The sequence below is a fragment of the Chanos chanos genome, chromosome 5 (assembly GCF_902362185.1).
Source record: "Chanos chanos chromosome 5, fChaCha1.1, whole genome shotgun sequence".
NCBI classification, from domain to species: Eukaryota; Metazoa; Chordata; class Actinopteri; order Gonorynchiformes; family Chanidae; genus Chanos; species Chanos chanos.
Genome location: NC_044499.1, coordinates 2,930,442 through 2,941,918, shown reverse-complemented (window position 1 = coordinate 2,941,918; position 11,477 = coordinate 2,930,442). Strand labels below are relative to the sequence as shown.

General features: G+C 43.0%; 1 protein-coding gene across 1 annotated transcript; it reads right to left on the bottom strand.

Moving 5' to 3' along the window:
* Window positions 1-5,871: 5,871 nt before the first annotated feature.
* LOC115811299 (COP9 signalosome complex subunit 7b-like) lies at window positions 5,872-7,570 on the bottom strand. Its single transcript, XM_030773451.1, has 6 exons — window positions 7,406-7,570; window positions 7,167-7,242; window positions 7,005-7,093; window positions 6,484-6,686; window positions 6,283-6,388; window positions 5,872-5,970 (listed from the first exon to the last, which is right to left on the bottom strand). Exons 1-6 carry the CDS (start codon window positions 7,568-7,570, stop codon window positions 5,872-5,874), a joined length of 738 nt encoding a protein of 245 aa, XP_030629311.1.
* Between the last annotated feature and the right edge of the window lie 3,907 nt (window positions 7,571-11,477).

Genomic DNA, 11,477 nt, shown 5'->3' with positions numbered 1-11,477 from the left:
TTGCGTCTTGCATCTGCACCTTGCATTCACTGTACACTTTGTGTTGTAATCACTTGCTTCGTGTATTATGTGTCTGCAGACGTCTGCATTTATGCTATTTTGCTGATCAATTGTATGCACGTTTTCTAAGCTTCTTTGAGGAAGAGTGAGTAAATCTAAACAAGTTGATTTGACAAAGCACTATTATTTACCTGACCAACACTGACGGTGGTCTATGACAACTGTCTAGGGGTCAGTGTCATCTCTCCACTGTCCGATTTCCACAAAAAGCCTTAATCTTCAGTTTTTTGGAGCGCTTCTATTACCGTCTCATCTACGACCATGCCAAACTCTCAGCATGCCAGCATAAACATTTCCCCTTCCAAACCACATCCTGCTCTGTGCACCCCAAGTCTCTGTTTTTCTTTTTTTATTGTTTTTGCTGTTTTGCACGTAAGACCAAAAACTACACTACTTGTGTTTTGTCCCAAGGAACTAATCTGTCGGTCCATGAGATGCACGTGAAATAAGCAAGACGACTGAACGTCATTTTTATCAAAAGTCCAGTCAAGCAGTCAATCAGTCCTTGTTTCAGTGCAGCCTGATGGCCTACCTTTTAGGGCACTCTGTGGTATCCTGTACACCTCTCTCCCAGTGGGAGCTCCGGCACCGCTCCCAACCAGTAACAGCAGCAGCAAACACATCATCACCGGCATGCCTCTAGATATCCACTCCACAACAGGTTGTCGCTCCATCCACACCACAAAAAACAACAACAACAACAACCCAAAAACAAAAACCCCAAGAGAAACTCTGTCAAGCTCAACTCTGACTTGCTCCGGGCTGTGATACAAACAGAGATCCTTTTTCTGTTTTGGATGGGAGGGGGTTGTTGCTTTGGATTGTGTGGTCACTAACAACTCCCCAACTCCTCCTCGCTGGCTTCCCTCTCCCACGCTGCAGATACGGGCATCTGTCTCCAAAGTTTACTTAGAAAGACAATGGGAGCCTGTAGCAGTCTGAGGAATATATAGAGCCACGCAGAGGGAACTCCGGTTGGGGTGGGGGGGGGGGGGGGGGGGGGGGGGAGGGAGGGAGGGGAGCAGGGGGGGGGGGGGGGCTGCTCTCATAGCCAATGCACAGGCAGCTGAATTCATTAAAACAGTGACTGCGAATGGAGAACAACTTGCCAAGGCTGCAAATGAAAAAAAAAAAAAAAAAGAGGTTTGGTTCTGTGGTTCTGAAAGGAGGGGAGTGGAGAGAAGAGGAGTGGAGAGAAGAGGAGGGGTAGAGGGTGGGGAGGAGAAAGAGGGGAGAAAGAGGGTCATTTGAATTCATTAATATTGGAGAGAGTGAGAGAGAGAGAGAGAGAGAGAGAGAGAGGGAGAGAGAAAGCGTCTGCCGTTTTGCCAGCTTGTGAAAGAGGAGCATTGTGCTGCGTGTCTGTTTGAGCGAGGCCACTTCAAAGCTGGCCTCAGACGATCATAGACCGGCCGATCCTATTGATCACTCACATGCTTTTATCCTCTCTATTAAAATACTGTCAGTTCACATCGCTTTTGTCTCTCTCTCTCTCTCTCTCTCTCTCTCTCGCCGCAACTTCACTCCCAGCGCCGCCGAAGAGAAATCAGCACAGATAAGAACAACACTGCTTTATCATTCCTCACCCAAGAGTTTACAACTTTACAGTAAACTCTCAGATTTCGATGGAGGGTTGTTTTTTGTTTTGGTTTTTTTTCCGGAAGGGTGCGGAATGAGGGGCGTGGGTACTTGAATTTCTTGGACAGCTCAGTACATCATTAGGACATACGTCGCTCTGCAGACAGGTTTTAATTTCAGATCAGAAATTTTCCCTTTTTTTTTTTACTCCTGTAGTTTCTGATTAGCTTGATGAAATTTGGGTAAATAACACTGACTTGATATATATTTATAATGATAAGTGAATACGTTAAAGCTGTTGGTGGGTGTACAGCATTGGAATAGCATTGGAAACGGGAATAACAACTAGACTGGCCATCAGCTTGATGTTGCTCCCAACTGCCTTCTTTATCACTAGCTTCAACACTTTTGCTCTGTGTGATGCACTGTCTCAGTACCTGAGTTCAGCTGTCAATCAGCAGCTCTTCCCTGTTCACCAAACAGTCGGCCTATATAATTAGCAATGCCCAACCACTTTTCCACTTCACTTCATATTGCCATTATTCTAATTAAGTCTCATTGCTGATGGCCTAGTTCTCGGCCGCATTTGATGGGCTGGGCTCTGTTTAGGCATCCAGTATACTTAAGGATAAGCAAAGAACCAGCAAACTGTCTACAGCTAACATAAAAAAAAAAAACTGAATCGTTCAAAAACAGACATATATACAATCCAATCTATGTGTGCATTAGCGTGTTTGAATTCTGTTTTTGTTTAGTTTCATGATGAATCTGTCTTTGTGAAATCAAAAGAGTCAAAGGATTTGTTTTTTTCTGAAAACTGTCATCTCCACTCAAAAAAAAAGAAAAGAAAAGAACAGAACAGAACAGAAAGGCTGCTGTAGTCTATGTTGACATTTGTAGCGATGGATGATTGTCACAGGCTGATGCAAATCTTTGCTTTATTAGCTTTTTAAAGTGTCCCGCACTGAGAATATCAGAGAGTTCTGAATCAGTGTTTTTCATTTGGAACAATCCCCTAACATTTGATTCAATCGTGAAAAATCTCTCCACAGTGCCAGGGACCCGCGACATGAGAGAAAACGTCTGACATCTTTGTCTTTTCTGTGATATTAGTGCGTTGAGAGGAGAACTCTGGTCACATTGGCTGCACTGGCGAGAAGTATCTCCAAATTCAACGGATGCGTCATGTGCAATTTGACTGAACACAACAGATACAGCCGTAACACACAACAGAGGAAGGCTGCCCTCTCCCTTAATGGCTTGACCAGTTCACTGAGAATGAGAGGTATGTTGCAGGCATACAGATCTAATGTTGCAGGGGGGCGAACACGGTAAAGGACGCGGTGAGAACAGTTTGTAACGTACATGGCCAGCATCTGCTGGAGCAGCACAAAAAAGAATGAGTGTGTGGACATGAGTGGCCCCTGGGCCAGGGGCCAGTTACAGTCGTCTTCAAGCCAACTCAACGTGGCCAGGGATGAAAGTGCAGGCGGGACGGCCCCGGGCCCATCTCAAAGAGCCCCGAACCCCCCGGTGCCCCCGCAGCGGCCCGCACTGACGACACACACACCCCACACTGCCAACATACGTGTCACTCTCTCTTCCCCTCCCTCTCTCTCTCTCTCTCTCTCTCTCTCTCTCTCCGAGTCTGACTGTGTGTGTGTGTGTGTGTGTGTGTGACGTCTGCCAGTGGTCAGTTTTTCCAAAACGTCAAAGAGAGAGAAAGAGAACTCTTTGAAAGTGAGCAGCTCAGAGAAAAGAGATAGAGAGGGAGAGAGAGAGAGAGAGAGAGAGAGAGAGAGAGAAACTCTCCCCATTCTCTTCTCCTCCTCTTTTGGATGGCAGGAGCATAACAGTGAAGTGACTGTGTGTTCCACAGCACAAAGGCCTGTGGGCTGAGCAGGCCCATTCAGGCCGGGGGAGAGATGGCAGAGAACAAACAAGCCGGCGGCATCCATTCATCCTCTCTCTCTCCTCATCCCTTTGATCTCCTCTGATTAATCTGCCCTCTGCTCGCTCCTCCCCCCTCTCTCTCTCTCTCTCTCTCGCTTGCTCTGTCATTCTCTTGCACTATCAAGATGCTGATCACAGCATCCAGGGCATAGCTGTGGACTGCAGAGAGCAAGTGAAAGAGACTGAGGAGTAGAGAGGGTGTTGACTGAACAGACACAATAAAGGACAGACATAAAGACAGATGAAGTATACAGACATTTCTCTCAGATAGATTACAGCTTTACTTACGTGCTCCACTCTTTGACAGGGGTCTGTGATGCTACAATCCTCAGTCAAATCTTCAATCCATCAGTGCACACTAGAGCTGAAAGAGATGAAAGTGAAAAACACATTTGCAGAGTAATGACACAGATATACCAATGTCAGTCCAAAGGAAAATATCAATATTTAATATTCTCTCATGTCACTTCAACAGGGAGCAAGGAGAGATGTATGTAAGTCTTGAGAAGAAATCTGAGGAACTGTAGCCATAATAAAATTCTGAAAATACATAATAAAAGTAACAGAAGTACGGTAACATAGGCTGACAAAGCTTAGATACAAAGGCTTCACATAGGCTGAAAGATACGCAGCTTGCAAGGCCTCTTCTGTTTTAATGAAAACTTTCAGCTGCACTCACCTGAGCTCCCAAAATGTCAGTGTGTTCAGTTGTTTTCCCTCATGAGGGCACTGTTTCTCACTTTTACAGACAACCCCCCACCCCCTCACACAAAGTCCCCACCCCATCAGAGGAGGAGGGAAGGTAAGGGTCAAATTCCCAGTAAAAAAAAAAAAAAAAAAGAGAGAGAAAAAATTCATGCCGTCACAGCCTTGGAGTCCGATACGTTGCTGCGGCAAAGAAAAGGGATGAAAGAAAAGAAAAGAAAAGAGAGAGAGAGAGAGAGAGAGAGAGTTTTATAACTTCGGGCCAGGGGTCTGGATGAGGTGGTTACATAAAGAAAGAGAACAAAAGGAGAGCACGCACAACCACAATCGCTTTACAATATAAAATGTGAACAACAATCGCGTTGAGTAAGACCCAGGTATTGTGTGCGCTTATGAAACCATTTGCTTCCATTGTTTGGCCCCGAAAACAATTGAAAAGTGGGTCAGTAGGTTAACACAGCCGAAGAAAAAGCCTCTCCCAACATCTCACTTAGTCCATCTTTCCCAGAGAACACAGCTCTGAGAATTAAACTGCTGTCTAATCAAATCATTTCTACATTTTTATCTCCCCATGAGTAAAAAAAAAAAAAGAACTATATATTTCATTCGTTTTTTTTTATGGTGTTTTGGACAAGACTCCTGTAATGTACTGTTAAAAATGGGAAAAAGGAAAAGGTGTGAGATAGACTAAGGCTTTTGTATCAGAAATATAGAGGTGACATGCAGAGCTGAGCATTCACATTCACACGAAAACATGGCCACTTTTGTGTTTTTAATGACTACAAAAACAAGGCCTACATAAAACAGTTATTATAACACCAACTGCATGGATGAGGTGAGCATTAGTGTTTGAAGACACAGCCTTGTGTGCATGACACGTTTAAATGGGAGTCTCTGCAGTTTATGTGCTTTTACATACGCGTAAGAGGAAAAGGGTAGGCACTCAACATTGCTATGAAAACGGGAAAAAATGGGAATGAATTAGCAGGATCTATAATAATACTGAGATTAATCTGATGAATTTGATCTGAATTGTCTTCTGTTTTAAATTCAGCTATATACACACAAGGCTGGGACACAGTGGCATTACTGTGGAACATGTTGGGATATTATGTTAAATGATGTTGGAATAATGTGGGATGTTGTTTATTGCATTACAGATTAATAAACATGGTGGTAAACTGTAGAATATGTAAGGATGTTATGGAATACAATAAAAGATCATAGTGGAATGTTCTAGGCCGTGTAGAGACGTCAGGGTAGGTGGCAGGGTGGAGGAGGACAGTGAGATGTGGTATTGTAGGATGCATCGGTAAATTACGGAATATCTAGGAATATTGCTGAATATGAGGGAGGTGTACAAAGGACTGCAGCAGAATACTGCGGTCTGATACAGAGGGAACACAGACATGAATATGGAGTTCAGTGAGTTAGTCTGGGCAGGCATGAGGCAGGGTCAGATACAGAGGGAATACAGACATGAATATGAAGTTTAGTCAGTTAGTCTGGACAGGCATGAGACTGGGAGTGCTGGGCACTGTGATCTGACTGGTCATTGCGAGGAACACCGGGTGATCAGGACTGTCTTTGGCTCCTCTCCTGCTCCCCTGCCTGCTCCACAAAGGTAGAGGAGGTGGAGGGGGATGCTGTCACCATCTTATAGATGTTCTCCACCTGAGAGAGAGCAATGACATGAACAAAAGCATAAACATGTGGAGAATGAAATCATGATATTTAATTTATGGCTTTATGTTACCAGGAAAACACAACATGAATAAGTTGTGAATTAGTTTGTTGGCAGAGTGACGAGGGCAGAAGGGTGGCATTGGTTAGATTTTGCTCTGTGACCTCAGATTGGATGACATCAAGTTGGTGTTAAGCGTGACAGGAAAAACACAAAATTGTCTGTTTATTTCGCTGTGTAGTGTAGCCTGCATAGTGATGTGAGTGTAGAATGGGAAAAGAACAGCAGAATGAATATTTGACCTCAGCGCTCAGGAGATGTTCGGTTTTCCGATGTCTCTGTCTCTCCTCACTGACTTTAGCTACCTGCAGGTCAAGGGCTGACAATACACTCTCACAGCTAGAACACCTTCACACACACACACACACACACACACATTTATTTTAATAAATATAAAATATGTAATAGGACTGCAAACAATTCCGTATTTTCTGGCTACTGACCACTGGGTCAGGGTGTCCACCAGATTGCCGATGCTCTGACGACGGACGTCTCGTCCAATAAAGGCATCCACCTCCAACTGCTGGTGGAACTGGTCCAGTTTTCCACGAATGACATCAGCCGATAAGGCATCAATGAGCAAATCCTCCAGCTGCCTTAAACTCCTCAACTCCAGAGCACTCTGCAACACACTGTATGAGATGCACTGGGGGGACAAAAAGAGAGGAGAGAGAGAGAGAGAGAGAGAGAGAGAGAGAGAACGAAAGGGAATGAGAGAGTGAGAGCGAGAGAGAGAGAGAGAGTATGCTCTAACTAAAAAATGCACCAACATTTCAGAGATGACAGTTACATTTTGAATACGTACAATTAAAACTGTCAGCTGACAACAGATAAGTTCAACACTCTTGAACCAACTCACCAGCCCACGTGAAAAACTGAGGACTAATTTCACCAAGACAGGCAAACATACAAACAGTGAGAGTAGGCATAGAGTGCAGACTATAGCCAATACATGTGACAGTACCTGCATTTTCCCTGCCAAACTCACAATGGTGAGCAGTCTTAATTTGTTCCTCTGTGCCTCTGACAAAGGAGGCAAAGTGCTCCTGTGTGCTGAAGGGACAGTATGGTTTTATATTCTGAAAAGACAACAAGTAACACTCCATATCAGAAAATATAGGTTTACCTTTATAATCGTGGTAGGTTCCATAAGCAAACATTTTCAAAAGCTCTGTGTAACCAGCATTAGGGCCTTTAGCCATCTGTGGATGAGAGTGAAACAAGAATCAGATTATTTGAAAACAGCTCCATCTGCTGAGGCATTCTGATTAATGCATTTGATTTGACCAAATCATTCCTAGCATCGTACACTCATTCATTCTTTCCTTTACAGGGAATCGACTCTTAGGAATTTAGAATTTGTACCTCTTGGACACAAGGGAGTTCCAGAAAATCCCCGAAAACGTAAATTCCAGGTGCTTCCAGAAGTTGGTTTATGAGAGCGATTAAAACTTCTCCGCTGCTGTTACTGACCTGCAGAATGAAGTGCTCCAAAGAAATGCCTTGGCTATGTTTAAGCTCTCCGGCCATCTAAAATATATATCAGATTAATCAAGCAACTCTGAATACAGCTAAATCATTCAAAAGGGTACGTATAAAGCAGTTGGTAGATCTGAGGAGAATGTGAGGCGTCTAGTTTGCGCTGCTTCATTGAATTTCACTTAAATGGATCTTGCAATTGCAAATGTCAGGTACTGGAGTCACATTTATGTTAATGAGAATTTACACACAAATAGCTTAATTACTCCCCATTTGACAAATCTGACACCTAATTAGCCGACAAGTTAAATTATAGTTCATTCCGACTGTTACCGTTAGTGTAGCTAGCTAACACCTGAAGGTACTGAACGAAGTTAGCTATGTTCCGTAACAAGTTGCTGTGGAAAGTTGTTGAATTACAATTGTTATAAGTAAGTTCGCCATAAATATTTAGATTAACAGCTACCACATTTCTCTTTTATAAAAAGAAACTAGCTAAAGCTGTAACTTAACATATCGCTATCATCACCATTACTGGTTCGACAGTTAATTTAAAACGAACAGAAACCGTTACTATCTTACTACCATGCACGCGCCTGCCTAATATGCTTTGTTTGTAAAGGTTTAATAGAAAGGTAAATTATCTCATTAAAATTGAGTGTGAAGTGAGTTTTAAGGTACATTATCAAAATGTTGATCAAGAAACTGTAGAATTAATATGTGCATGTGAAAGGAAGACACAATCAAAGTAGTGGAGGCCGTAACAAACGGCTGACAGTTTGAAAACCGCAATCTACAGCAGCCGGTATTTCACAACAGACCTTACTTCGCACAAGGCTGATAAACTGCTGATGGTCTCTAAGACTCCTGGTTCTTATCTGTATGATAAACTGTGTTACCAACCATAACGATAAAGTGAGCTCTGTGCTTCTGTTTACCTCTATGTCGGCAGACTCACCCTTATCAGTGAATTTATGCGGAGAGAGAGACAGGGAGAGAGAGAGAGAATTTGATATTTAACAGACAAACAGTGTGTTTCCAGGGCAGCTTTGGTGTCTTGTGGATGAGTTCGCGTGAGAAACTCATTTTGTTCAGTCACAGTGAGGATGCTTTCAAGAGAGGCACACAGGTAAATACTGTTTTTCATCGGGTAGATTTTCTGTACGGCAGTGTAAGTAAGTTTTCAGGTGGGCTATTGAATGAAAACTGCTATTTCACACACAAAAAAGTTTGGTTTGCAAACTCATACTGTTTTAACACCGAGCATGCCATCGTAATAATGCAGAGTGATAGAGCTCATCCCTTGCCAAAATATACAGCTTGTGTGATGTGTCAGTGTGCTGTTTTTGTTTTTGTTTGTGGTTATACTGCTTTTGTGGTTGTGTTTGTCACTGATCTGTTTCTTTTACGGTGATCTGTGACTGTAATAGTTGAGAACAATTGCCATTCGCAACAATCAAATACAGGCGTGTTGAAGAAACGACCATTGGAGGGCACTCCAGTGCCCTTTATTATGCAAACCTGTGCTCACAAAATATGAAACACCACCTTCACCACAGTATCTTTATGTATTTTGAGTGGTCAGTTCTGTGCATATATTGTGATTTGATGTATGTGTCTCTGTTCTGAAACCTTGTGCACAGGCCAATGGAACACAGTTGCTCTGATAGCATTGTAACCTACAGTGCCACCTGTGGTCAGGAGGACTGCGAAAACCGAACCCAACAACTAAGGCCAAAATCTGCCAAATGGAGACAGAGAAATTATCCACCGTATCTTAACCACGAGATCCAATCCCAAAACATCCCCACGGAGCAGCCCGTAATAGCTCCCTACAGTGATCAAAGTCTCGGGGCAAAGTTTATGTCTCCAGGGGTTCCTGTTCAGGCTAGGATATCTAATGAGTCAAACCAGGATGACAACAAGATCTCTGAATTGACCGGCCAAAGGACCAAGAACCTTCCACCAAGACCAAGGTCAGCCAGAGGCCACAGGCAGTGCTCCGCTCAAAGACCCAGTGAGAACACCCATGCCCAAAATCTGTCAAATTGTCCAGGAAGTTTTTCTCAAATGTTACCATGGCAGATGTCTTCAGACACTACGTGTAAAGATACTCAGAACAGTGTTCCTGCCTCCTGTCAGGAGGAGATGGACAACAGAGAGATTATCAGCAGGTTTGGACATCAGGAGCAGCACGGGTCTCAACAAACGCGACCTAGATCGGCTAAAAACCGTCAGCGACCTTCAGTGCAAATCCAAGACTGGCTAATTCATCCTGAGCGACCTCCTCACAGCCATGTATTCCACTCGCTGGCTGTTTCACCAGGGCCGAAGCAGATATGTTCACCTGAGTCTTTACCTGTGGTGCCACACGATACTCCTCGAACATGTAGTAGTCTCAACAAATACAGGGTGCTGCCCTCTATTGGACAGCGACACTCACAATCGCTTTCAGAATAGCACACACAGCCCTGAAGGTCTAGACTATCTGTGTTAAGAACAAATTTAGCAACCAAGTGCTAAATGCTAATGAGGTTTGTGCTGACTTTAGCTCTTTGGGTTCCTGCTTCTTTAGAAGTACCAACTTTTGTCTCTAGAGGGCGGTATAGACAGTATATTTGTGGGTCCAGACCATGTGACTACAGCAGGTTAAGGGTGAGAGTTGAATTCGAGCATCTAACAAAAAAAAAGGCATCTCTCACATGAAATTTAGAATCAAAGCATGTCAGTTTTTGGTTAGTAAAGAGAAGTAGATATATAAATACACAAATTTAACCCTTACTCTTTATATCTGTTTACTGCAAAATAGCATAAATCCTTTGTAATCCAAAGACAGCCCTTGTAAAAATATCAAAAATAAATGACTATAAAATAGAGAAATTGGTGTTTTCATTCTGTATCTTTTGCATGATGGATTCTGGAAACTTGCACTGTGTGTCTAGAGTGTTTACATTCTCCTCAGGTTTGAACGGAGAGACATGAAGGTTAAAATTCATTTGAACTGTTTGCAAAACTGCAGGCTAAGGCACACCGTGACACCTGTTACCTATGTTTGCTTAATGACTTGGTCCAGTGCTGTTGCTATGGATATTGTGGAACCTTCAGGACGACAGGCTTTAGTGAAAGGCCATTTGGATGTTCTGGTTGAAACGTGTTAATGACGCCACCTTGAGAACAGATTAGCTGAACCGTTTAACTCTACGACAGGTTTATCAAAAAAGAAAACAAAAAACCCGATGTCTGTATTCTGTTATATAAAGTTATTTGATAATAATGGTGTTCGTACCTTTTCAAGTATACGGATATATGAAATCAGAAATATGTGTTTGAAAAAAAATCACATAAAGTTAAACAGTTACGCTACAACAGTCGGATCGCGATACTTAAATTTTTGTATGTTGTCTAATAAGAACTGGGGCTGTAATACTGAGCAGTTGAATGCTTGCAATTTAAACTGGACAAATTCAAAAATCATAACAGGTACACACACACACACACACACACACAGAACATAGAGAAACTGTCAGCATTGTGTGGTGGCCCAAGGCTTTAGAGGAGATGAGAACAGTCCTGTTTCCAGACATCTTGTATATTTCCTGTGTAGGGCATGGTTTGCCCCAGAGAACCTGTTAACTCAGTGTGTGTGTGTGCGTGTGTGTGTGTGTGTGTGTGTGTCCGGAGAGCCAGCGATGACCTGATCAGAGATGCAGACATCATCAGATGTCATGGGTGAATCTCTCATTACCTGTAAATTATGACTTGCGGTCGGAGTCAATTACCTCGACACAGAACAGACAGTCCTGTTTTAATTTCTCCTCTAACAGTCCCTGTTTGAGTGGACGCCAAGACAGCTGCCCTATACATTTGCTTACACATGCAGCGGTACTTTTACACAGCTCTGTGGTTTATAAAATTCAGTTTTCAGTATATTTTCATGATTTCCTAAAACACAGTTTTT